This window comes from Manis javanica, chromosome 17 (assembly GCF_040802235.1).
Source record: "Manis javanica isolate MJ-LG chromosome 17, MJ_LKY, whole genome shotgun sequence".
In the NCBI taxonomy this organism is placed as follows: domain Eukaryota; kingdom Metazoa; phylum Chordata; class Mammalia; order Pholidota; family Manidae; genus Manis; species Manis javanica.
The window spans coordinates 17,624,598-17,652,296 of record NC_133172.1 but is presented as its reverse complement, the minus strand read 5'-3'; the positions used below and the strand labels follow the sequence as shown (position 1 = coordinate 17,652,296).

The following is a 27,699-nucleotide window of genomic DNA, read 5'->3' as shown; positions in this document are numbered from 1 at the left end:
TTACGTGATCCTGGTTTAGGCTGCCAGTTTACTGGAGAAGGCCCTTGGCTCTGAGCAGGTCCCACTTGGGTCTGATTGATCACTGTGTCATCGTGGGGCTTTGGTCCCAATTGGGTTGTGAACTTTAGGAAGCACCCACAGAGATCAAGCTTAACTCCTCTGGCATGGTTCTTCAGATGGACAGATAGGATGTGGGTTTTCTCCTTCCCTTATGGTCCCTAAGATAGGTCCTCAAAGATATGACAGGTCCTATGGTATGGCAGATACAGATTCCCTCTTAGAAGGGACTTCTTGGACCCATGGCTCCTGACAGGGTTCTGTCACTGGTGGTGAGGGTGGGCCTGGGCTTCAGTCCTGGCCCAAGTGTTTATTCACTATGTGATCTATGGAGAGATACTTATTGGCAACAGTCCAAACTAGAGGCTTATAGACTTGTCTGACGTGTTTTAAGGATTGGACTTAGTTGGCAATATTTAAAGTTTTTTACACAAAAATCCAGATGTCCCTCTCCTTTTTGGAAAAGTGAGAGATTCTGGCCCCTGGGGCTCAAATTCCCCTATGGCAGCAGTTGGCTGGAGTTTTGTGGCATTTGTCAGAGTCCCTCTTGGCCAGTTTCTCTCATCCTCCCTGATTACTGTAGGTGGTAGAATAGGTAACCTTGATCTGAAGCAGGTGGCATGGAGGTGTCCACTGTTAACCACTGGCAGGTCTGTCTGAGGTGGTGGTATAGCCAGTGTGGAGCCAGGTTAACCCTGGCTGCATTTGAGCGTCATCTGACCCCTGGGCTTCACTCCCAGAGAAGGCCAAATTAGTTGGTATGGAGTGAAGCCTGGGTATTAGCAATTTTTAAACGTTTCATATGAAAATAATTTCAAACAGACAAGAACAGTAGGAAAAACGCTTGTATGCCTTTCATACATGTTAACAGTTTACCACATTTGCTTTATCATTCTCTGACGACATGTTAATTCTTGCTGAACCATTTAAGAATAAGTTGTGGATGTGATGCTCCTGTACTTCTAAATATGTCAGTGTGTATTTCCTGCAAAAAAAGGAGACATTATTCTTCAAATCAAAAATACATTAGCAAAATCAGGAAATTAAATAGCACTACCATCTACTCTTCATTCAAATTTCACCATTTGTTCCAAGAATGTCCTTTATAGCAAAAGGATTCTGTCCAGAATCCCACATTGCATTTAGTCGTCTCTTTAGTCTCCTTCAGTCCCAAGCAGTTGCTACATCTTTTCTTGACTTTCATGGCCTTGACACTTTAGAGTATCACAGGCCAGGCATTTTGTAGAATGTTTATCTGATGTTTCCACATGGGTAAAGATTCCGCATCTTTGGCAGAAACACCTCAGAAGCAATCCTGTGTTCTTCTCAGTGCGTTCTCTCAGGAGGTGCAGGATGTTAATCTTTCCCGTGACTGATAGTGTTCACATTGAGCCCTTAGTTAAAGTGACATCTGCAAGACCTCTCCACTGCAAAGCCTCTCTTTTCCCCTTGGTAATTAGTGAGTATCTTGCGGGGAGTTTCTCTGGAAATGTGCACATATTACCATGTTCTTCACCAAACTTTCACTCACTAGTGAAAGTTAACATGGCTTTCACATTTTTAAAAGCTCCCCAGGGGATTCTGATGTGCAGCAGAACTGAGAACCCTGGCCTCGAGTTCTGCCCTGTCTATTAGGTAACCTTGGGTAGGGGATCTCCCTGTGTTGAGGTCTCCTTATCTTAAAACTGGCTAATGAGAATCCTGACTTCATGGAGTGTGTGCAAGAAAGCAGTGTGGCGATGCCCACGCATCATGTGACAGAGGGCCAGGCACAGGACTGGGGCTTGTGACAGTGCAGTTAGGGGTGGCTGCAGACAATAGAAGTCCCACAGCAGGCATGGCTTAAAACACAAGAGCATGCTCTTCCTGCATGTAAGAAGTGACCAGGGGGGCTGGTGTCTCTGCACACATCAAGGACTCTACTTCCATCTTTCTGTTCCACCCTGCTTACTGTGAGGTTCTGTTCTGGAGGTCACCTCATGCTCCAGGGTGGAGATCTGGCTGTCATGTCCGTGTTTCAGAGAGGAAGTGAGTAGGGATCAGGGCAAAGAGTTTCCTTTGAGAAGCTTTTCTACAAGTCCCACAGAGCACTTGAATTTATCTTGTATTCACCAGACAAAGTCATGGAGCTGTGCCTGTTTAGCTGCAAGAGAGGTGAGGAAATGTACTGTGGCCGGGAACATTGCCACATTAAAATTGGGATTCTGTCAGTGAGGAAGGAGGGGCAAGTGGATACTGGAGAGGCAGCTTGCCTGTCTGCTGCTGTAAGGAGTGGTGGAAAGACACCAGAGGTTTGAGTTGATGATAAATGTTCTATGAGATTGTCAAAGACTCACTTAGAGGCATTTTAGTTATCTGCACTCCAATTTACTCATGTGAGGGAGATGGTTACAAGACTATTAAAGAATAAAGATAAAATCAGGATTAAAAGAAGGGAGAGAACAAAAATAATGCAGTTTGGGAACAGTGAAACTTGCTGCCAAAAAACATGTATTAGTCTAGTCCTTCAGTCCTTGTGCAGGCTAACTGGGAGTATCAGAAACATTTTTCTACAACACCTTGAGCATTTAGCAGTGGAGCCAAGCTACAGGCTGTCTCCATGTGATGTCTGCCAGGGTCCTCCCTTCAGCACCACACCTGTAGTTAGGCCAGATCTGTACCCTTTCCTGCATCCAAATTCCTCAGGGTTACTGGATGGATGGGGTCTTAGGGAGCCCACCCCTGCTGAGAGAGAGGAAAGGAGGGTCCCCCTAATGTCCACCCCATCTGGATTTGGGGTTTTAGGAAGAAAGGGGCCTTTACATTTACCCACGTTTCCCTGTGCCACTGCCTGCCTTCTGGTAGCAGGGAATGCAGGAGACACTGTGTGCTATGTTGGCACACAGACAGCACTGGCTCTGGGAGCTGCTGGCGCTCACCTCTCCTGGCTTCTGCCAAGGCTTGGGAGCCAGGAGTGGGCAGAGTTCTGTGAGCATAGGCAGGCTGAGGTCTGGCTGCCCTCCCTCAGTGCAGCTAGTGATCAACCCCTTTCCTTGCCCCCAGGAAGTCTCTGAGTGCTCTGGCCTTCTCCCCTGATGGGAAGTACATAGTGACGGGGGAGGTGAGTTGTGATCACCATTGAGTGGGTGGGGAGGGCTCTTGGGGCCATTCCTGCTGTCCCAGAAAGGTCCCATGGCAATTGGGGGGTGGCCTTCGGGCACACACTAGGGCAAAGCTAATTTCATCCCTGACATCCCCTTTAGACCTGCTGGGTGCAGAATCCAGCAGTAATGGCCCTACCTTCCCCAGAATGGGCACAGGCCTGCTGTGCGCATCTGGGACGTGGATGAGAAGAGTCAGGTGGCTGAGATGCTAGGCCACAAATACGGCGTGGCCTGTGTGGCCTTCTCCCCCACTATGAAGCACATTGTGTCCATGGGCTACCAGCACGACATGGTACTCAACGTCTGGGACTGGAAGGTGAGATGACTGGTGGGTGTGCGGACAGGCAGCCAGCTGCTAGAGCACCCAGAGTCTTGGGCATTAGGCAAACTAAATGACATCACTTATTTATCCAGGAAATATTAAGCACCTGCTACATACTGATCCCTGTTCTAGGCATTTATTATAGGGTATAGGACAAGCTCTCAACTAGTGGAATTAAGATAATTTCATGCTGAACAGCTGTGGCCTTGAGTGACTTACCCTCTCTATGAATCTGTTTCCTATCTGTTAAATGGATATAACAACCTCATTGGGTTGTGAAAATTCAGTGAGTAGATATGAACCGGAAGGCTGGACTTTGGAGCAGATAGGGGAGGACTTGAAGTTGGCAGCAGTGGGAACCAAGTCCTGGCTCTGTCAGTAACCTGCTGAGTGAGCTTGAGCCCATGACATTCCCTCTGAGCCTGGCAGAGGCAGGGAGAAGTACTGCCCTTATAGGGCTGTTGGGGGGATTCCATGAGGTACCCTGTGAAGGCTCGGGGGGCCCAGAGGGAGAGCACTGTGGCAGCTGTGGGTTGTGTCCTTGCTCCAGCGGTGGCTGTCCTCCCATCCAAGTACTAACCAGGCCCGACCCTGCTTAGCTTCCGAGATCAGACAAGATCGGGCACGTTCAGGGTGGTATGGCCGTAGACAAGCGGTGGCTGTCCTCAGTACCATGTGTGGGCTGCAGAGCTGGGCTCTTGGGCAGAGCTTTGGAACTTACTCTTAGGTGGGAACCTTCCCAAGCCTCGCCTTCTCTGTATTGGAAACGAAAATGATAGGAGTGCCACATACAGGTGTCCCCATAAGCAGCTTCCTGGAAGGCCCAAGGGAAACAGGGGAGTGGGGAGATGCAGGGCTGAGGACAAAGCACAAACAGTCCAGTAGGGTGGGTGCTGGCATGAACTTCTCCACACTGATTCTTCCAGAAAGACATTGTGGTGGCTTCCAACAAGGTATCGTGCAAGGTCATTGCCCTTTCCTTCTCAGAGGACAGCAGCTATTTTGTCACCGTTGGAAACCGGCATGTGAGGTTCTGGTTCTTGGAAGCTTCCACAGAAGCAAAGGTGAGTTTCTGTCTCTGCCGCCTCAGTCAGTCCGAGGGAATAGCCACCAGGGGCAGTATGGACTCCTGCATCTACCTGAGGTTTGGGGGCAGTGACCTCAGGCCGTCTGGGCCTTCGGGGATCCAGCTTCTGCTTCTGGACTTGCTCTCAGGTGCTAACCGGCAGCCCTGCTGGGAAACCTCCTCCCACCCCCCCAACCCTAGGCAGTAGTCATTCCCAGACTGCTGCTTCCCCCTACCTCTGCCTAGAAGTGTGTGTTCTGTTTTTCTTCCCTTCCTCTCCATTTGGAGGAGTTTCTTGGAGTCTCCCTGTGAGCTGTGTTGTATCTGCTGATCATGAACAGCCCATCGTACCTTGCTGGGGGTCTAGGACAGTGGACAGTGTCTCACTATGCCCTGCTATGCCTCTAGGTGACAGGCACAGTGCCCCTCGTAGGGCGCTCAGGCATCCTGGGTGAGCTGCACAACAACGTCTTCTGTGGTGTGGCCTGTGGCCGGGGCCAGATGGCAGGCAATACCTTCTGTGTGTCCTCCTCGGGCCTCCTCTGCCAGTTCAACGAGAAGAGGGTGCTGGAGAAGTGGATCAACCTAAAGGTATCCTACCCACCCTCGCTGCCATCAACGGCGGAAACACTGTCCCCATGACATGTGTCTCCAGGGACACTCAAGAGTGTCCCTGCCTGGTAGCTGGTTCTACCAACTCTGGGTTTGACTTCTTAGAAGTTATGCTTGTATGACTCTGGCTGAGTGACTTTGCCTCTCTGAGCCTCACTTTCCTCATCTGTAAAATGGAAATACTGCTCCTTACTCACAGTTGATAAATCACATGAGATGATGTATGTAAGGCACTCAGCACAGTGCCAGGTACCCCTGTCATGGGTTCAAGGCTGCAATTGCATTCCCATCTCTGGTGGATCCAGTTCGCATTTCTCTTCTTCACTGATCACTCTTGACTGCTGGAAGTACTGCATTTATTTTATTACTATTTTTAAATGAGGTATCTTTGACTTAATAACTTTTCAGTCAAAAAAGACTATACAAAATACCTAGCATTTTAAACTAAAGGATGATACGTCAATAAATTACACTTTTCTTCAGGATCCAAGGGTTGGAGTCCAATCTGTCTTACCATTCTGAGACTAGATGCCTGCCGGGCTGTTGATAGGAACATCAAAACATCATGGTTTTCCCTCCTTTTTCTATTCCTGCTCTTGTGACCCTCCGTCATCTTCAGGGTTAAAGGCGCGGTGTCAGACATATGGAAGAATTCCGAGTTTTATGGGTCCTTCCTATTTAAACATTTTTTTTCTCATCCTAATACTCTTTCTAGAACTTCAGCTTTTTAAACAAGTCAGAAGCTTTCAACAGATAGATATGCAGCCCTGAACAGTTGTCTTAAATGACTTATAAATTAAGTCCCTCTAGATTAGGAAAAACTCTAATCTGTGTCCAGGGGTCTGGTGCTTCCTGCCCCTTCTGTCTGAATATCCTGGCAGTATAGACAGTCTTCTTGTATACAGTAATTATTTTCTATGCTGCTTTGAAGTACAATCTCTGTGAAGTTGTTTTTAAGCAATAGAGAATAAAGTTTAAACCCCACTACTGCAGGTGACCTATGTGAAGTCCCAATCTGCTGAACAGATGACTTTGCACACAGCTGAGCTCTGTAGACAGCATTGATGACTGTCCTACTTTGTGCCTCTGCCTGCTGACAAGTTTCCTTCAATTGTGACTGTATGCTATCCAGTTTTCAAAAAATTTAAAATTTGCTAAAATGGGCTTCTCAGACTCACAAATTATAAGGCTTCTCTGGGGCCCGAAGGCTGCCCTATGAGTCCTCATGTCACCAAAACACCAACTCCACGTGGGCCCTTCTTACCCCCACAGGTCTCCCTGTCTTCCTGCCTCTGTGTCAGTCAGGAGCTCATCTTCTGCGGCTGCACAGATGGGATAGTCCGCATCTTCCAGGCCCACAACCTGCACTACATTGCCAACCTGCCCAAGCCACACTACCTTGGGGTGGATGTGGCCCAGGGCCTGGAGCCCAGGTACTGCTCGGCAGAGGGAGGGAGAGGGACCTACCTAGGGACTTTCTTCTCCCTGGTCCATTTACCTATTCAGCCAGCCCTGGTCTGGAAGCAGGATACAACTATAATGAGGTAGGAAAATCTCTGCCACCATGAATTCTGCAGTGTAGTGAGGGAACTCAGGGATAAACAAGTGCACAAACAAGGCCATTTCAGATAGCTTGTATGACGCTGGCTAAGTCATACACGTGCTTTGGTGAAATAAAGTGGGGACTTTCAGTGGAGAGTGCCTTGAGGGTGGGACTGCTTTAATTGGGTGATCAGGAGAAGCTTCTCTTCTGAGAAGGAGCCAGCTGTGTAGAGAACTAGGTCCTGACAGCAAGCGTAAAGGCTTAAGGGGGGTAGCACATGGCTTGGCATGTGGCAGGAACAGCTAGGGGCTGTGTGGCTGGAGCCCAGTGTGTCAGGGGAGGTGGGAGAAGATAGGTCCAAACATCAGTAGAGATCAGTGAGAGGAGCTTGCAGTCTGTTCAGAGGTCGATGGGCAACTGCTGGGATTTCAGGCATTGGGGTTACATGGTCATGCCTTGAACATTAGATCCCTTTGGCTGCCATATTGAGAGTGGGTGGCATATGCTGAGCTCCAGCATATCTTCCCCTTTGTCCAAAGGCTGTTGTGCGGGGTTGGGGGAGCTATCTAACCAGGTGGTGCTGGGTGCCTGAGGTTGCCTCCTTATAGATTGCTGGACCTTAGTTCCTGGTTGCCTTTTCTAAGAGAGAGCCTAGAGAGGGTAACTGGGTGTCTCAAAGGAAAGAGAAGGTGAGTGAGCCACCTACAAACAGTGATGTGTTATGCCCAGCTTCGCCACCTTCTGCTGTGTGGCTTTGGATGGGTCAGTTTATCAATCTGTGTTTTAATTCCTCATCTGTAAAATACAGTATTTACCTCTTACGGAGGTTGTGAGAATTCATTGTATCTAAAGCACTTGGCTTGGCATATAGTATGTGCTCAGTAAACTGGAGCCTTTGTAGGAAGGCACCAGGCCAGGAGATGGCTCCCCAACTCCCTCGCAAGGGATTTTTGATCATATGTTGGTGGGGCTAGTGAAAGAGGACTGAGGTAATGCCCATTATCTTTCCATGATCAGAGAGAGAGAATGGAGCTTGGGTTAGGTAAAATGAGGGCAAAGAAACAAGAGTTGAAAATTCAAATGCTCTTGTAGACCAAACAGAAGCTTCCACTTTACAACCTCTATATTAGAAGCAAAGCAAAGTGGAAGAGATGGACCACCACAAACAGCATAAGGGACGGCATTGCCAGGCAGGAGGCAGTTTGAGTGTCACTAGAGGCAGGTGTCACTACTCACAGTGACATTGACTGTGACTGACTGATGACCCAAGTGGCCTTGTTAGCTTCCTTTTCCACAGGAAGGCAGAAGCAGTCTACCCAGATACAGTGGCGCTGACCTTCGACCCCATCCACCAGTGGCTGTCCTGTGTATATAAGGATCACAGCATCTACATCTGGGATGTCAGAGACATCAACAAAGTAGGCAAGATGTGGTCAGAGCTCTTCCACAGCTCCTACGTCTGGGATGTGGAGGTGAGCCCTTCTTTTCCTCCCTTCTGCCCTGCTCAGCTCCATTGAGAGCTCAGCTGGGGAAAGCTTCTACAGAGTTTGGGGAATCCATTTGGCCATTCCTTCAAAAGATACTCATGGACCCCGGATGTGTCAGGTGCTGTTCTGGATGCTGGGGACACAGCTGAGAAAGAAGTCCTGCCCTCATGGAACTCACATTTACATGGGGAGGAAACCCACACACCTCATCAATATATGACACGCCAAGTATTCCTCTCTGAAGAAAATAAAACAGTGTAGGAGAAAAGAGGGTGGAGGTTGCTGTTCTAGAGAGGAGAGTGGTCAGGGTGGGCCTCTCTGAGGACGTGACATCCGCACAGAGACCTGCAAGAAGTGAGGGCGTGAGGCACGCAAGCCTGGAGAAAAGAGCAGCCACATGTGGACCTCGGAGAGCTTGCTGTGGGTGGCCATCTGTGTGACGTGGTGCTATTTTTAAAAGTGTTGTGGTTTCGATTTTATGAGAATGAATCTGGGGATTTCATTCTCTAAAGCTCTTCTAAGTATTCCTTGCAGATAAGAATTGGATTCTAATTTTTCTTTCTTAAAATTTAACTACCAGGGATGTTTGTGCTAGATAAACTATATTTTCAGTGGCCCAATTCAGAATTGGGAGGAATAACTTTATCCTTTTAAATAAGCATTATTCAGGCCTTTGACTTCTTGAATCTAATGTTTCTATTGATAGCACTTTTCTCACTTAACAAAAATGTTTGTTAAATAAACAAAGTTATATATAAATATATTCCTCTTGGGAAAAAAAGGCGAGATATTACAGATAAAGCCAAAGTCTATTTTGATCACCTCCTACCCTCTCAAATCCTGCTTGCTCTCACCCTCATCCTTTCTAGTTCATTATGTTTTTTTCAGTTTGTTTTCTGTGCATCTGCCTGTTATTTATATATATATATATATATATATATATATATATATAACTCTCTTCAACAAAGATATCTGTGAATGTATCTTTTTATCAGTTCTGAAACATTCTCAGCCAGTACAGATTTATACTTTCTCTCTCTCCTGTAATTCGAACGTCCTGTCGCTCTCTATCCTTCATAGTTTTTAATATAAAGCAGATCTAAAAACCACACAAAAGAAAGATAGTTTATGGATTATTGTTAGCAGCTGTTGATGCTCAATGCCTAGATCCATATCTTCATTGGGGGTTGCAATACGGTGATACTCTAATTCTACTATTTCTTTTTAATAGTTGGACTACTTATATGAAGCAACCCTTCCCCTCAGCTACCATTTGCTCACCTAGTGGTACACTTCATATAGGAAAGGCAGGATAAATGCTTGATTCTTTTCCTTTATTTACCAGTTTTCAAGATAATGAATTGGTTCCCTGTCCTCTAAAGGTAACTAGATCTTTTTATTTAATATCATTATAAACTCATGTATTTAAATATATTGGATATGTTTTAATCCATTGTACTTATTAACATCATTGGAGCTCAGATTGTCCCAACTTTGGCCAGTGGGAGACTCTTCAGGTTGGCTCTTAAGTTCTTTGGACATAGACTTGCTAGTCTTTTATAGCTACCTTGCTATTTAAGATGATAAAATGTTCTAGCCATATCTTGTATGTTTGTTGTCCCAGACCTATTATCAGCCATTTCTTGAAGAAGCCCTGGCTGGTTTTTTTTACTTTGTTTTTCAATTTGAATTGGTATTTCAGAATCATAGTCTGGGTGCTGGGGATGCCCCCTAGCTATTGCATTGATCTTTCCAGAATCCTAGTTCTCGAAGACACAAGGGATGATGGAATTAGAATATCCCCAGTTAATTATTTACTTGTTCCACATTATATATACAACAGTCTGAGAATGACTATTATTCAATTTGAAAAGAATGAAAATTTTTTTGTGTATGTTCTCTTCATTCTCCAATTTTTAAAATAACTATACTGTATCTATGTGATCTGATCATGTAGCCACTATATAGTATATTCTCTCCCTTTGACTCCATTTATTTTGGGAGAGTATTAAGTGTGTATATATATATATATTGTGGTAAAATACATATAAACATAAAATTTACCATTTAAATAATTAAAAATATATAATTCAGTGGCATTTAGTACATTCACAATGTTGCACAGCCAGAACTACTACTAGTTTTGGAACATCTTCACCCCAAAAGGAAACTCTATACCCACGAATCATCCCCCCTTCCCACTCTCCCAGCCCCCAGCCCCCAGCAACAGCTAATCTGCTTTCTGTCACTGTGGATTTGCCTGTTCTGAATATTTCAAATAAATGGAATAACAGAACATGTGGACTTTGTGTCTGGCTTCTTTCATTTGGTGTAGTGTTTTCAAGGTTCATCCCTGTTATGGTATGTTTCAGTACTTCATTCCTTTTGAAACCTGAGTAATATTCCAGTGTATGGATAATACACCTTTTGTTCTCCATTTGTCAGTTGACATTTGGGTTGTTTCCACCTTTTGGCTATTATGAATATTGCTGCTGTGAACATTCATCTGCATTTGTTGGAACATCTGTTTTCAATTATTTTGGCTAAATACCCAGGAATGGAATTGCTTGGCCATTTGGTAATTTTTTTAACTTTTTGAGGGACCACCAAACTCTTCCGCAGCAGCTGCACCATTTTACATTCCTACCAGCAATGGATAAGGGTTCCAATTTCTCCACACCCTTACTAATACTAGTTATTTTTCTTTTTTTTAAATTATAAACAGCCATCTTTGTATTTGTATGATACCATACTGTAGTTTTGAGTTGGATTTCCCAAATGATTAATGATGCTGAGCATCTTTTCATGTGCATGTTGGTCATTTGTGTATCTTATGAAAAAAGTCTGTCTGAATCTTTTGCCCATTTTTCACCTGGAGCGTCTTTTTGCTGTTGAGTTGTAAGCATTCTCTATATATTATGGTTAGTAGACCTTATCAGATACATGAATGACAAATATTTTCTCCCATTCTTTATAATGTCTTCAATTTCTTGATGCTGTCCTTTGCTATACAAAGGTTTTAAATTTTGACGAAGCCCCATATATCTATTTTTTCTTTTGTTGTTTGTGCCTTTGGTATCACATCTAAAAAAACACTGTCAGATCTACAGTTATAAAGATTTACCCCATGTTTTCTTCTAAGAGCTTTATCGTTTTAGCTCATCTTTGATCTCTTTTGAGTTAATTTTTGTGTATGGTGTGAATAAGGGTTCAACTTCATTATTTTGCATGTGTATATAGTTCCAGCACCATTTGTTGAACAGACTATTCTTTTCGTATTGGAGAGTGTTGGCACACTTGTCAAAAATCAATTGACCATAGATCTATGGTTTTAATTTTGGATTCTCAGTTATATTCCATTGATGTATGTCTGTCTTTATGCCTGTACCACATTGTTTTTATTACTGTAGCTTGTAGTAAGTTTTGAAATTGGGAAATGTCTGTCCTATAACTTTGTTCTTCTTTATCAATATTGGTTTGGCTATTTGGTTTGGTCCCTGCAATTCCATATGAATTTTAGCATCAGCTTTTCTATCCCTGCAAAAAAAAAGTCTGTTTATCTCCATTGTAATCTTCATTTCCTCCCTTCTGCTAGCTTTTGGTTTGTTTTTCCCTTCTTTTTCTAATTCCTTAAGGTTAGAAGTTATTGATTTGAGATCTTTTTTAATGTAGGTATTTACATCTATAGATTTCCCACTGAGCATTGCTTTTGCAGCATTTCATAAGTTTTGGTGTATTGTATTTTCATTTTTGTTTGTCTCAGTGTTTTCTAATTTCCCTTTTGATTTCTTCTTTGACTCATTGGTTGTATAAGGTGTGTTGTTTAATATTCACATGTTTGTTAATTCTCCAAATTTCCTTCTTTTATTCATTTGTAGTTTTATTCCATTGTGGTTGAAGAAGATTGTATGATTATGGTCTTTTAAAGTTTATTGAGACTTCTTTTGTTATCTAACATGTGGTCTATTCTGGAGAATGTCCCATATTCACTTGAGAAGAATGTGTATTTTACTATTTTTGGTTGGTGTATTCTTTATATATGTTAAGTCTAATTGGTTTATAGTGTTCTTCAAGTCCTCTATTTCCTTATTGTTATTCTCTCTAGATCTATCTTTTATCAAAAGTGGAATATTGAAATCTCAAACTACTATTATAGAACTGTATATTTCCTCCTCAATTCTGTCCATTTTTGCTTCATGTATTTTGGGTTTCTGTTGTTAGGTGTGTATTTATTAAAGATAGTGCTTGTATTTATTAAATGTGCTTGTATTCATTAAATGTTCTTGATGATTGACCATTTTATCAATATATAATGCCCTTTATTTTCACATGTAACCATTTTTGACTTAAAGCCTATTTTGTCTGTCATTACTGTAGACATGCAAAGCTCCCTTCTAGTTGCTATTTGTATGGAATATCTTTTTCTATACCTTTATTTTCAACCTATATGTGTTTTTGGATATAAAGTGAATCTCTTACAGACAACATGTAGTTAGATCATTTTTTTCTTAGTGCATTCTGTCAATTTCCTTTTGATTAGAGAGTTTAATATCCATTTACATTTAATTATTCATATATAGGACTTTATTTTGCTACTTATTTTCTATATATCATATCTTTTGTGTTCCTTAATTCTTCTGTCACTACTTTCTTTTGTGTTTAGCTGATTTCTTTTTTTTAGTGTTCCATTTTGATTTCTTCTGCATATTTTATTTTCTTTCTGGAGGATTACAAGTGATTTCTTAAATGTGTAACAAACTGGTTTGAAGTAATACCAACTTAGCTTCACTGGTGTACACTATGCTCTTATATAGCTCTGTCCCTCCCCACTTCATGTTGTTGTTGTCACAAACTATATCTGTATCTATTGTATATGTACTAACATTGATTTATAATTATCATCTTATGCCTTTGTTTTTTAAGTTATATATGAAAATAAGGAGTAGTTACAAACCAAAGACACAGTAATACTGGATTTTCTACTTACCTACATACTTACTTTTACCAGTGTTAATTATTTCTTCATATGGCTTTGAGTAACTGTCTCATGTCCTTTCATGTAACCCTGTAGGATTCCTTTTAGCATTTTTTTGTAGGGCAGGTGCCTTTATAACAAACTCTCTCAACTTTTATCTGGGAAGTCTTAATTTCTCCTTAAATTTTGAAATAGTTTTTGCTGGATGTAGAATTCTTGGTTGACAGATTTTTTTCTCTATCATATTTTAAATGTATTGTCCCACTACCTTCTGGTTTCCATTTTTGATGATATCTAGGTTATTTTTCAAACTTGGTACATTTTCTTAATGTCTTTTAGCTTATTTTAAAATATGAGTTTTTTAATCTGTTTTATGGAAGTGTGTTTCTAGTGTACTTTCTTTTATTTTAAAGAGTAACTTTGGGATTTGGTCTTGGTCCTTTTGTTTTTCATTTTTGTATGACAACAGTTTTTTTGAATTTTTAGAAATTGGTGTGGTTAAGGATAGGTTTTCTAACTTCCCAAGAAGAATCCCATCTTCTATGATTTTTATACTGTTTTAAAAATATGGTACCTTGCTTTCTGAAATTTCCTTATTATGTTCCTATGTATGTGTTATGTCTCTCATTTTATCTGAACCTCCTCTTTACTTGTCTTCCTTGTCCCTATCTTGGCCAATTTTGTTTCTCCTCTCAGCAGTTTCCTCTCAGTGGGCTTTTGCCCTGGAACGGAACCCTGCCTGGCAGGTCCGTTTTGAGAGTTCATAGGGCCCTAATTGCTGCAGCCCCCTTTAGACCTTCTTGCCAAGCCTTTGCATTCAACTGCAGTTGGAGTAGAAACCCTCCCAGTTTCAACTGTTGTTCCGTGTGTCCTGTTGTACTTTCCAGTGATTACCTGCTGGCTCCTCTGGGGTTATCTTGTTCTGGATCTCTCGAGTGCCTCATTGCTTCTCCTTGCTTTCTCCCAGGTACATGTTGATTACATGTGGGTCTTGTAACTGGAGAAAGTTTGTCCTACCTGATTGTATTTGGGGAGTTATGAGAGTATCTTGTCACCTGGTTTTGTTGTAAATGTTGTCCATGGTGTTTGGTTGCTCTTTTTACTTTGGGGATTGGGGATTAAAAATTGATGTGGCTGATGCCATCATCTTCTAAGAACAGTCTCCCATATTTTCAGATCTCTTTATATGCTATCTTTTTGTTTCTCTGAACTGTATTCTGAATAATGTCTTTAGTTCTTTCAGTTCACTTTATTTTCTTTTAACTGCGTCTAATCTTTGCTTTTTTTGTTTGTTTTTTAATTTTTTATTAAGGTATGATTGATATACACTCTTATGAAGGTTTCACATGAAAAGACAATTTGGTTACTACATTTACCCATATTATCCAGTCCCCACCCACACCCCAATTGAGTCACTGTCCATCAGTGCATCAAGATGACACAGATTCACTATGTGCCTTCTCTGTGCTAAACTGTTCTCCCCATGATCCCCCACATCATGTGTACTAAACATAATACCCCTCAATCCCCTTCTCCCTCCCTCCCCACCTGCCCTCCCACACCCCTCCCCTTTGGTAACCACTAGTTCATTCTTGGAGTCTGTGAGACTGCTGCCATTTTGTTCCTTCAGTTTTGCTTCAATTGTTATACTCCACAAATGAGGGAAATCATTTGGCATTTGTCTTTCTCCACCTGGTTTATTTCACTGAACATAATGTCCTCCAGCTCCATCCATGTTGTTTCAAATGGTAAGGTTTGTTTCTTTCTTATGGCTATATAGTATTCCATTGTGTATATGTACCACATCTTCTTTACCATTCATCTACTGATGGACACTTAGGTTGCTTCCATATCTTGGCTATTGTAAAAACTGCTGCAATAAACATAGGGGTGCATATGTCTTTGAATCTGAGAACTTGTATTCTTTGGGTAAATTCCAAGGAGTGGGATTCCCAGGTCAAATGGTATGTCTATTTTTAGTTTTTTGAGGAACCTCCATATTGCTTTCCACAATGGTTGAACTAGCTTACATTCCCACCAGCAGTGTAGACGGTTCCCCTTTCTCCGCATCCTCACCAGCATTTGTTGCTCTTAGTCTTTTCGATGCTGGCCATCCTTACTGGTGTGAGGTGATATCTCATTGTGGTTTTAATTTGCATTTCCCTGATGATTAGTGATGTGGAGCATCTTTTCATGTGTCTGTTGACATCTGAATTTCTTCTTTGGAGAACTGACTCTTCGTATCCTCTGCCCATTTGTTAATTGGGTTATTTGCGTTTTGGGTGTTGAGGCGTGTAAGTTCTTTATATATTTTGGATGTTAACTCCTTGTCGGATATGTCATTTACAAATATATTCTCCCATACTGTAGGATGCCTTTTTGTTCTATTGATGATGTCCTTTGCCATACAGAAACTTTTTAGTTTGATGTAGTCCCATGAGTTAATTTTTGCTTTTGTTTCCCTTTCTCAAGGAGATGTGTTCAGGAAGAAGTTGCTCATGCTTATATTCGGGAGATGTTTGCCTATGATTTCTTCTAAGAATTTTATGGTTTCATGACTGACATTCAAGTCTTTAATCCATTTCTAGTTTACTTTTGTGTATGGGGTTAAACAATAATCCAGTTTCATTCTCTTGTATGTAGCTGTCCAGTTTTGCAACACCAGTTGTTGAAGAGGCCATCATTACCCCATTGTATGTCCATGGCTGCTTTATCATATATCAATTGACCATATATGGTTGGTTTTATATCAGGGCTCTCTAGTTTGTTCCATTGGTCTATGGGTCTCTTCTTGTGCCACTACCAAATTGTCTTGATTGCTGTGGCTTTGTAGTAGAGCTTGAGGTTGGGGAGCGTAATCCCCCCAGCTTATTCTTCCTACTCAGAATTGCTTTGGTTATTCGAGGTCTTTTGTGATTCCATATGAATTTTAGGACCATTTTCTCTAGTTCATTGACGTATGCTGTTGGTATTTTGATAAGAATTGCATTGAATCTATAGATTGCTTTAGGCAGGATAGCCATTTTGACAATATTAATTCTTCCTATCCATTAGCACAGGATGTGTTTCCATTTATTGGTATCTTCGTTAATTTCTCTCATGAGTGTCTTGTAGTTTTCATAGTATAGGTCTTTCACTTCCTTGGTTAGGTTTATTCCTAGGTATTTTATTCTTTTTGATGCAACTGTGAATGGAATTGTTTTCCTGATTTCTCTCTCTGCTAGTTCATTGTTAGTGTATAGGAATGCCACAGATTTCTGTGTATTAATTTTGTATCCTGCAACTTGGCTGAATTCAGATATTAGATGTAGTAGTTTTGGAGTGGATTCTTTAGGGTTTTTATGTACATCATGTCATCTGCAAACAGGGACAGTTTAACTTCTTCCTTGCCAATCTGGATGCCTTTTATTTCTTTGTGTTGTCTGATTGCTGTGGCTAGGACCTCCAGTACTATGTTGAATAGAAGTGGGGAAAGTGGGCATCCCTGTCTTGTTCCTGATCTTAAAGGAAAAGCTTTCAGCTTCTCACTATTAAGTATAATATATGACCTTTATTATATTGAGGTACTTGCCTTCTATACCCATTTTGTTGAGAGTTTTTATCATAAATGGATGTTGAATTATGTCGAATGCTTTTTCAGCATCTGTGGAGATGATCATGTGGTTTTTGTTGATGGATTTTCAAATGTTGTACCATCCTTGCATCCCTGGAATAAATCGTACTTGATCATGATGAATGATCTTTTTGATGTATTTTTGAATTTGGTTTGCTAATATTTTGTTGAGTATTTTTGCATCTATGTTCATCAGGGATATTGGTCTGTAATTTTCTTTTTTTGTGGTGTCTTTGCCTGGTTTTGTTATTAGACTGATGCTGGCCTCATAGAATGAGTTTGGAAGTTTTCCCTCTTCTACTCTTTGGAGAACTTCAAGGAGGATGGGTGTTAGATCTTCACTAAATGTTTGATAAAATTCAGCGGTGAAGCCATCTGGTCCAGAGGTTTTGTTCTTAGGTAGGTTTTTGATTACCAGTTCAATTTCATTGCTGGTAATTGGCCTGTTCAGATTTTCTGTTTCTTCCTTGGTCAGCCTTGGAGGGTTGTATTTTTCTAGAAAGTTGTCCATTTCTTCTAGGTTATCCAGTTTGTTAGTGTATAATTTTTCATAGTATTCTCTAATAATTCTTTGTATTTTTGTGGTGTCCATTGTGATTTTTCCTTTCTCATTTCTGATTCTGTTTATGTGTGTCGACTCTCTTTTCTCTTGATAAGTCTGGCTGGGGATTTATCTATTTTCTCGAAGAACCAGCTCTTGCTTTCATTGATTCTTTCTATTGTCTTATTCTTCTCAATTTTGTTTATTTCTGCTCTTATCTTTATTATGTTCCTCCTACTAACTTTGGACCTCATTTGTTGTTCTTTTTCTAGTTTCATTAATTGTGAGTTTAGATTGCTTATATGGGGTTGTTCTTCTTTCCTGAGGTAGGCCTGTATTGCGATATACTTTCCTCTTAGCATGGCCTTGCCTGCATCCCACAGATTTTGTGGTGTTGAATTAATGTTGTCATTTGTCTCCATATATTGCTTGATCTCTGTTTTTATTTCGTCATTGATCCATTGGTTATTTAGGAGCATGTTGTGAAGCCTCTATGTGTTTGTCAGATTTTTCATTTTCTTTGTATAATTTATTTCTAGTTTCATACCTTTGTGGTCTGAGAAACTGGTTGGTACAATGTCAGTCTTTTTGAATTTACTGAGGCTCTTTTTGTGGCCTACTATGTGATCTATTCTTGAAAATGTTTCATGTGCACTTGAGAAGAATGTGTATTCTGCTGCTTTTGGGTGTAGAGTTGTATAGATGTCTGTTAGGTCCATCTCTTCTAATGTGTTGTTTAGTGCCTCTGTGTCCTTACTTATTTTCTGTCTGGTTGATCTGTCCTTCACAGTGAGTGGTGTGTTGAAGTCTCTTAGAATGAATGCATTACATTCTGTTTCCCCTTTTCATTCAGTTAGTATTTGCTTCACATATGTAGGTGCTCCTGTGTTGGGAGCATAGATATGTATAATGGTTATATCTTCTTGTTGGATTGACCCCTTTATCATTATGTAATGTCCTTCTTTGTCCCTTGTGACTTTCTTTGTTTTGAAGTCTATTTTGTCTGATACAAGTACTGCAACTCCTGCTTTTTTTATTAGTTGCATGAAATATCTTTTTCCATCCCTTCACTCTTAGTTTGTGTATGTCTTTGGATTTAAAGTGAGTCTCTTGTAGGCAGCATATAGATGGGTCTTGTTTTTTTATCCATTCAGTGACTGTGTCTTTTGATTGGTGCATTCACTCCATTTACATTTAGGGTGATCATCGATAGGTATGTACTTACTGCCATTGCATACTTTAGACTCATGGTTACCAAAGGTTCAAGGGTAACTTCCTTACTATCTAAGAGTCTAACTTAACTCACTTAATATGCTACTACAAACACAGTCTAAAGGTTCTTTTCTTTTTCTCCTCCTTTTTATTCCTCCTCCATTCTCTATATATTAGGTATCATATTCTGTACTCTTTGTCTATCCCTTGATTAACTTTGGAGATAGTTAATTTAATTTTGCATTTGCTTAGTAATTAGCTGTTTTACTTTCATTACTGTGGTTTTTTAACCTCAGGTGACAGCTGTTAATCCTTAGGAACACTTCCATCTATAACAGTCCCTCCAAAATAGACTGTAGAGATGGTTTGTGGGAGGTAAAATCTCTCCGCTTTTGCTTATCTGGAAATTGTTTAATCCCTCCTTCAAATTTAAATGATAATCTTGCTGGATAAAGTAATCTTGGTTCCAGGCCCTTCTGCTTCATTGCATTAAATACATCATGCCACTCCCTTCTGGCCTGTAAGGTTTCTGCTGAGAAGTCTGATGTTAGGCTGATGGGCTTTCCTTTGTATGTGATCTTATTTCTCTCTCTGGCTGCTTTTAATAGTCTGTCCTTATCCTTGATCTTTGCCACTTTAATTACTATTTTTCTTTGTGTTGTCTTCCCTGGGTCCCTTGTGTTGGGAGGTCTGTGGATCTCCATGGCCTGAGAGTCTATCTCCTTCCCCAGATTGGGGAAGTTTTCAGCAATTACCTCCTCAAAGACACTGTCTATCCCTTTCTCTCTTCTTCTTCTGGTACCCTTATAATGCGAATATTGTTCCATTTGGATTGGTCACACAGTTCTCTCAATATTCTTTCATTCTTAGAGATCCTTTTTTCTCTCTGTACCTCAGCTTCTTTGTATTCCTCTTCTCTAGTTTCTGTTTCATTTATCGTCTCCTCCACCGTATCCAGTGTGCTTTTAATACCCTCCATTGTGCTCTTCAATGATTGGATCTCCAACTGGAATTCATTCCTGAGTTCTTGAATATCTTTCCGTACCTAGGCTGCCTATCCTATCATGGAGGGGGTCCTGGGAGCTGTGTAGCCAGCCAGGGAGCTGGAGCACCTGGAAATCATGAAAGCTTGCAAACTGCTGGGCAGAGTGCACCGGACAATTTGTCTACCTGTCCTTTCTCCTGAGCAGTAAGCTCTGTGCAATCCTTGCCCCTTTAGCAGCCCTCTTGCTAAAGGCTTCCTTGTTAGGAAGTCTCTCAGTCTGCCCGCCTTTCTTTTGTCCCAGAGCAACCGGATATGGATCCCTGCTTTCCCCAAGCAGCTGGAAACTCAGTCCCTCCAGGAATTCTGCCTGTCTTAGCTTTCCAATCCCCTAATCATGAGAGTATCATGCAATCACCATGAAATGTAGGTTTGTGCTCCCAGAGCAGATCTCTGGAGTTAGGTATGCAGCAGTTCCAGGCCTCCACTCCTTCCCTGCTCCGTTTCTCTTCCTCCAACGGGTGAGCTGGGGTGGGGGAAGGGCTCGGGTCCCACCAGGCCACAGCTTTGGTACGTTACCCTGTTCCATGAGGTCTGCTCTTCTCTCCAGGTGTATGCAGTCCGGCGCAATCCTCTTTCCTGTTGCTTTTTTAGAATTAGTTATATTAATTATATTTTCATATTATATGCGGTTTTAGAGGGAAGCCTCTGTCTCACCTCTCACGCCGCCATCTTTAATCCTTCTAATCTTTGGTTTTTAATATGTTTTAGTTTTCGTTTCTGGAAATTGCTCTATTTTGTTCTTTTTCAGCCCTACTTGGTTATTTTTTATAGCTTCTGGTCAACTACTCACACTTTTAATCTTGTTAAAGTTCTTCTGTTTCTTTAAACATATTAAACATAGTCACTTTATATTCTGTCTGTTAATTCCAATATTTGACTGTTGTTTCTACTGTTTCTTGCTTACAGTACCTTGTATTCTTTTGTGCTTAGTGATTTTTTGACCGACCTACCCATTTTTCTTGGGAATTTATTTGTGGGGCTATTTTATGCCCTGGGCTACAGATCGGATATGGACTACATGTGGTATAGTATTTTGTATCCTTTTTTCTGGTTTGTTTTTAACAGACAGTATTACACTATGCCTGTTTATCTGTAACTTAGTTTTTTCACCAAAATGCAACAATGCAATACTGCTGTCATTGAAGTGGCTGTAATGACTCACCTTTGCCTTGTTCTCTGGGAACTGTAGGTGTATCCTGAGTTTGAAGATCAGAGAGCTTGCCTGCCATCAGGATCTTTTCTGACTTGTTCCTCAGACAACACCATCCGCTTCTGGAACATGGATAGCAGCCATGACTCTCCCTGGCAGAAAAACATCTTCAGTAATGTGAGTGGCTTCATTGTGAACTGTCTTTTAAGAGAAACAAGCCCTTCTTTAAGCTAGGATATTGGTGCAGGAGGTAATCTTATGGTATTAGGCTTCACTGAGGGTAGGAACTAGGAACAGGTAGTTCTAAGTTCTAAGGCAGGTAATTCTCTGTCACCCTCTCTCTTATTTCTCTCTCCCTCTCTTTCTGAGCAACATGGTCCGTCCTCTGCCTCACCTTGCCGATCAGCTCTTGCTCTCTGGGTGTGTGTTGACACATGATCCAGGCAACGCAACATACTCACTAGAAATGAAATTGCTGCCCAAGTTGTGAGTTGGAACTGGCTTGGAGAACACCTGATGGACCCCCCCAGTCAGGGGCTTCCCTGCCTAGCTAGCTGCCATGTAGTGAGGCCTTGGAGGAGTGCTGGCAGGACCCCAAAGAGACCATGATGGGAGGCTGGGGAGAAAACACTTTGCTGAAGAAATGGTTGGTATTGCTAGGTCAGTGAGGGAACTTCTTTTCAAAGCTGAGCCATGACCACAATCATGCATTCATTTATTCTATAATTACTAAGGTCTATGCAATGTGCTGTCCTGCATGCTGGGGACACATTGGTGACTAAGTCAGGCCCTTTTCCTGCCCTATAGCACCCACAGTCTAGTTGGGTAGGCAGACAGTGACCCAGTAACTGCACAAATTGTGATATAATCACAAACATGATAAGCACCATGAAAGAATATTGCTAGTAGGATATATAACAGTCATCTGATCTTATCTGTGGTGTCAGGGGCAGCATCCTGGAGGAATAAACAACTGAGCTGAGATAAAGAGAACTGAAAGAAGTAAATAGGGGAGGAGAGAGTATTCTGCACTAAGGGAATGCACAAAGGCCCTGAGGTGGAATAAAGCTTAGTGAGTTGGAAAACCTAAGGGGTCAGTGTGGCTGGAACAAAAGAGGCCCTTAATGCAAGGTGTGTGTAGCAGATGCTCCTTACCACTACCCTTACTCCCCAACCCAGTGCCATCACCTTCTCTTCTTCACCTATACATATAAATATAATATACATATTATATTTAGCTACATACAATAGAAAAACCCAAAACAAGAGGTAAAAGTTTGGTTTTCTGACTCATAAAAATAGTGTGAAGGTAACCAGTCTTGGCTATTTTGGCAGCTGCAGGGAGCCCTTAAAGACCAGCAGCCTTCCAGCTCTCCACTCTGCCATTTTTAAGGAGTGGCCTTTGTCTTCATAATCCAAATGGTTGCTGGAGCTCCAATCATCACATCCAAGCTCCAGGCAGCAGAACAAAGAAGAGGAAGCAGAAGGGTTCTCACTTGTTTTACATCTCATTGACCAGAATTTATTCACAGTCTCATCTAGCTGCAAGGGAGTTTGGGAAACATAGTTATTATTCTGAGTGGTAAACCTCCCAGGTCAAAATTGGAGTTCTGTTACTACTGGAGAATGGGAGACTGCCTAGCAGGAGACGCAGAATTGCAGAGGTGCTTCAGAGCTTCCCACAGCACTGACCTCAGCCCTCCCCTCTCCTTCCTGCAGACCCTGCTGAAGGTAGTGTATGTAGAGAACGACATCCAGCACCTACAGGACGTGTCACACTTCCCAGACCGTGGGAGTGAGAATGGAACACCTATGGATATGAAAGCCGGGGTGCGAGTCATGCAGGTCAGTCCTGATGGCCAACATTTGGCTTCAGGTGACCGAAGTGGAAATCTGAGGCAAGTGGGCCTTTGTGGGTGTGTAGCATACACCTCCCAGCTGGGCTTGTGTACATGGGCAGGGGGAGGAGCCCTGGCCTTCACACCGCCAGCCCCTACTGGGAATGAGGAACTGAATGTCAATCCTGTAAGCAGCCATCACTGGGAACTTAAGCCGAAAAGGGTCTTTCAGAGGGCTGAGATCAAGGTAGCTACCAGGACTCAGCAACTGGGGCATGTGAACTTTGCCTACAGAGCGGACAGGCAAACTTGTATGGCTCTAGGGCAGGGTAACCCTCTCACCAGCCATGTGGGACCACTGCTGAGCCATCAGAGAAAATACCAGCTGGAGCTTGGGGTGTCTTGATGGTTCTCCTGAGGGCCAAGGCAAGAGGGACATTTGAGGGCTCAGCCTATTTACCTGAGCAGAGGTTTTTCAAGATGTTACTTGCCCGTTAAGTGCTGACAAAACATGAGCCCTGTCACAGGGACCAGGGTTAAGTTGACAAATGACAGCTGACCCTTGGGTGCTGGAGCAATTCATTGAGGGATGGAAGGACTGAGGAGAACTGGAGAATGTGTACCCGTAAAGGGGCAGCTACCACACAGCACCAGGCATGCAGGCTCCAAGTCGTCATGTTCCCATTGTCCAAGAGGAACACAAAGTGAAGTGGGGGGGAGGGGGTGTGTGCGTGTGTGTGTGCGTGTGTGTGTGTGTGTGTGTGTGTGTTTGTGAAATCATATGATTTTTAAATGCTGGCAACTGTTTTGATATCAATCATTGCATGAGGCAAACCGAATGTGCCCGTGGGCTGCACACATTGACAGCGCTTTGCTGTGGATGGCAAAAATAGTAACAAGCTAATTGGGTATAGTGCTCTTCCTCCAGGCCGGCCACTGGCCTGATATTGTGTCAACTGACTTGATCCTCTCCTTGACACCTGAAATAAGTGCTGTTATTAGCTCCATCTTCAGATGGGTTAACTGAGGCAAGAGAGGCCAAGTGGCTAAGCTGAGATCACACGGATGGAGAGAGAATGCAGAAGCTGAAATGACTGTGTCTTATTGAATCCTGGATAGCCTGTTGATTGTTGGATTTCATTTGGAAAGAATGAGGAAAGTCTAGATTTTAGACTCAGAATGAGGGATTGGAATCAAGTATTCTCACCCATAGGTCCTATCCCTGAGTATGATCTCCCAGGCCTGGCCCCTGCTCCACCCCCAGAGGCCTCTGTACAGCCCTGCCCTAACCTCTGTTCCCCAGAGGACTGTCCTCCGTCTGGCTCATGAAGCCACAAGGGGCTGGGCACCACTGAGGTGCTCCCAGGTTTGGCACTGCTTCCTTTAAGATGGCAGGTTTCTAGATGAGAAGAGTGGTTGGGCATCTCTAGACTAGTTGACCAGAGTAGGGGGTTCTCTGTGTCACCTACCTGGCTGCTCTGTCCTTTTCTAGCAGTGGCAGAGCATCTGGGCAGAGGCGGTGGGGGGTGCTCTGGACAGGGTACAGCAAGAAGCATATGTCTCGCAGGATCCACGAGCTGCACTTCATGGATGAACTGGTCAAGGTAGAGGCCCATGATGCTGAGGTGCTGTGCCTGGAGTACTCCAAACCTGAGACAGGTGAGCCCCTGCAGGGCGGCCGGGGGAAGGGCAGGGGAGTAGCCTCCACTGGCCGAGCTACAGAGATGGATAGTTGGTATCTGGTGGGACTGTGAATGACAGCTGGAAGTCCAAGTCCTGTGTTTAGTAAGGGCTCCTGTTGCTGGGCCCTGGCACCGGGGTGGCTGGAACTCCAGAAGGTAAGACACCTGCTGGCAGGACTCAGCTTGACTTGCTTACCTTGGTCCCCAGCACCCCGAACAGTGCTCAGGCTAGAGGTAAATGTTGAATGAGTGAGGTAAGTTGCAGGCATGATGCCCTTTCATCCAGAAATACCCCTGCGAGCATTTCCTAGGAAGGAGGATAGCCATTTACATGACCATAGTGCACTTACCAAGCATGGGGATTTTACTTTGATACCATATTGTCACCTCTCTTGTCCTTATGGTCCAATATGGCACTGTTGTTTTTCCAGTCCAGATTCATGCTTTATTTGCCATGGCTCTCTTGTCACCTTCATTCTGGAATATTTCCACATCTTTGTCTTTATGACTTTGGCTTCGTGCAGAATATAGACCAGTCATTTTACAGGATTTCCTTCAATTTAGGTTTGTTGGTGTGTTTTCCTCATGCTTTGATTCTGATGGTACATGTTTGGCAGGAATAGGATGTAGGTGGAGTGACGTCCTGATATGTTAATGATCTCCCATGCTCTTCTTTCCATCTTCCCTTCCCTGTGCCCTTTGCCCTGACAAATTTTTAAAAACTCTTTTCATTCAGTACACCTTACCTGAGCTCCCCTTCTCCTCAGGTTGTATGTTAGGCCTCAGACATACGAGGTGACAGGAGCAGGCACTGTTTGAGGGGCCAGCAGGGAAGGCCCAGTGGCAGCAAGTGGTAGCAGGGCTTGGATGAAGCCTGTGTAGCCAGAACTTAGTGAGTGAAGGGACAGTGTTTTTGGGAGGCTGAGAAGTTGGCAGGATTTCACATGGCATACCACAGAGGTGGGCTTGGCAGGAAGCAGTGCTGGGCTTTGCTAGCACGTCTGCTATGGACACAAGTGTAGGAACGTCTGTGTGTACGAGATTCATCACCCCTCCACTGGAGGCATAGTATGTCAGATGCCAGGTTTGGGGGCTCTGAGGAAAGACAACACAGCTAGAGGAGTGGTCCCTTTCTGGGGTAAGGGGGCTGCAGCTATGGAACCAAAGGCTACTTCTTCAAGGCCTAGAAAGCTTGGTCACACTGCTCTCCAAGGGAAATCAAGGCGTCAAGCAGCCTCTCAGGAACCGAGGACCATCCTCTCCACTCACAGGGCTCACCTTGCTGGCTTCGGCCAGTCGGGACCGACTGATCCACGTGCTGAACGTGGAGAAGAACTACAACCTGGAGCAGACCCTGGATGACCACTCTTCCTCCATCACATCCATCAAGTTTGCTGGTGAGCCCCCTCCTTCGTGCTTACTGCACCTCATTAGATGGGCTCTTCTGGTCGCAAGTAACAGCGAAAGCTCCCTTTAGCTTAAACAGAAAAGAGATAAACAAACCTTAGATTCAGGCACAGCTAGATCCAAAGACTGATTTTCTCTAAAACTATCAGGACTCTGTCCCTTTACTGGCTGTGCTTTCCTCTTGTGGGTCTTGGTTGTCACTGTGCCAATTGGAAAGAGATTTCCCCTCTTGCTATCAATTTTGGCAGAAATTAGGAGCTGACTTTCCTTGTGCAGGCCTGAGGCACCAGCCCATTCCCGAACAGTCATCAGTGCCAGGACTTAGGGGTGTTCTCTTGGGCCAGGTCTGACTCATGGGTCCTGCCCCCACCTGCCTCCACTCCTGATCCAAGAGGACTGGCATTAGGCACATACTGGTTTCCAACAGGAAATGAAGGGCCAGTCCTGTGAGAAGTCCTGTGGTGACTTTGGCAGAAAAATAAGTGCCAATGACGATTGCTGGAGGCTAATGCTATGCTGGAGATGACCTTTGCACTGCCCCAGCTATTCTTTTCCTTACATCATTTTACAGCCAGAGTCACACAGTAGGTGCAGTACATGCAGACCTAGGATCTTGCCTAAGGCTGTCCTTCTCCAAAGCCCACACTCAACCAGGAAATCTAAGGGATCCCTCCAACACTGGGAAGATTGAGTATGGAGGTCCCTGGCCCAAAGAGAGTCCAAGGGGAGGGGAGGCAGGCCCTGTGGGGTTTAACTGATCAGAACCCAAGAACATGTTCAAGAAGAATCTATTCGTGGAAAGAATACATTCATATGTCTGTCTAAATTCTTGGCTGTGAAGAGTTTTTTAAACAGAATCTTGTGACTGAGAATGTGTTAATGTCCCTTGGTCCTCCCCGCTTCCTTCCCCTCTCTAGCTAAGCTGGGTAAAAACAGGCTCACAGTGTTGGATGTGTCTTGACGACCTAACAAAAGTCAATCAGCTCAGACTTTTCAGACATCCTTAAAAAATTGTTTAGCCCTCCCATTCCACAGGATAGAAGTAAAATAAATCAGTGAATCTAGTGGTTTGGACGACAGTGACCACACGTTTAATGAATGGTCTAGATCCAAGAGAGGTGATGACTAGGCAGTGGGTGGCCTGGGAGTCAGCCCTTAAGGCCCCCTTCTGATGGGTGTGGGCATTCATTAGTGACCCGAAGCAGTCTGAGAGCATACAGTTCCTAAACTCAGCTCCTGAGGGCCCTGCTCTGCCAGGCTGGCTCACCTGGGGTTTATGCCTAAAATACTGATAAACCCAACTAAAGCTACCCTGCTAAAGCAGGATTCAGTCTTTTAACTGTTTTTGTGAAACATGTATCCAACAAGTGAATGTTTAGTTTACAGAATATACAGTGAACAGCCATGTCAGGTTCAGAGTCGGTAGGTATGAACTAGGACAGACCCACCCACAGTTTATGACCAGCAACTGTTCTGATTGCTTGCAGTCCTAACATTGCTAAATGCTCGGACTCACCTCCCAGGTTAAGCAGCATAATAATACCAGTAACTTGCAAGCCCTCTCTAGGTCCCTCCCAGCCATACTGCTCACTCCCTCTGAGCAGGTAACTCCTGTTTGAGTGACTTCTTAATTTGTGTATCAGGCCCAGGCTCTCTCAAACATCCATTCATGAAAGAACAGATCTGAGTGTTTTATAATTGTTCTGCCTTTTCATCCTCACCACAACTCTGTGAGATATTTGCGCTGTTACTCTTATTCTATAAAGAAGAAGAAAAGCTTACCAGGTGGCAGCCACTGTTCCTAGAGCTTCATGCACAACTCCACAGGGCGAGGGCTGTGATAGGCCCATTGTGCAGACAGAAAGCTGAGGCTCAGAAAGCCTAGGTTCATTCCTGGCCCTGCACTGACTCTGTGCCTGGGACAAGGCCTGTATGACTGAGCTCCTGGATTCACATGTGTACAATGGGCTGGCTAGTGAGCAGTCAGGAGGGAGGCCCATGTGACG

The 27,699-nt window shown here is 43.2% G+C and overlaps 1 protein-coding gene and 1 long non-coding RNA gene across 6 annotated transcripts in view; one reads left to right on the top strand and one right to left on the bottom strand.

The window, feature by feature from the left end:
• WDR62 (WD repeat domain 62) overlaps positions 1-27,699 on the top strand; it is a 61,129-nt gene that overhangs the window by 13,708 nt on the left and 19,722 nt on the right. For all 5 annotated transcript variants that reach the window (XR_012126695.1, XM_073226015.1, XM_073226014.1 and 2 more), the window contains 10 exons: positions 3,100-3,157; positions 3,346-3,516; positions 4,449-4,586; positions 4,997-5,179; positions 6,473-6,633; positions 8,026-8,215; positions 20,806-20,943; positions 22,486-22,664; positions 24,172-24,263; positions 25,558-25,683. Coding sequence is in view for 4 of the 5 variants with exons in the window: in XM_073226015.1 (XP_073082116.1) it covers positions 3,100-3,157; positions 3,346-3,516; positions 4,449-4,586; positions 4,997-5,179; positions 6,473-6,633; positions 8,026-8,215; positions 20,806-20,943; positions 22,486-22,664; positions 24,172-24,263; positions 25,558-25,683 (1,436 nt within the window). In the remaining variant the exon portion in view is untranslated. The remainder of the gene's footprint in view (positions 1-3,099; positions 3,158-3,345; positions 3,517-4,448; positions 4,587-4,996; positions 5,180-6,472; positions 6,634-8,025; positions 8,216-20,805; positions 20,944-22,485; positions 22,665-24,171; positions 24,264-25,557; positions 25,684-27,699) is intronic.
• On the bottom strand, positions 885-27,641 carry LOC140847069 (uncharacterized). Its single transcript, XR_012126696.1, has 4 exons — positions 27,476-27,641; positions 24,074-25,763; positions 20,779-20,918; positions 885-1,042 (listed from the first exon to the last, which is right to left on the bottom strand). It is a non-coding gene; the product is annotated as an uncharacterized lncRNA (long non-coding RNA).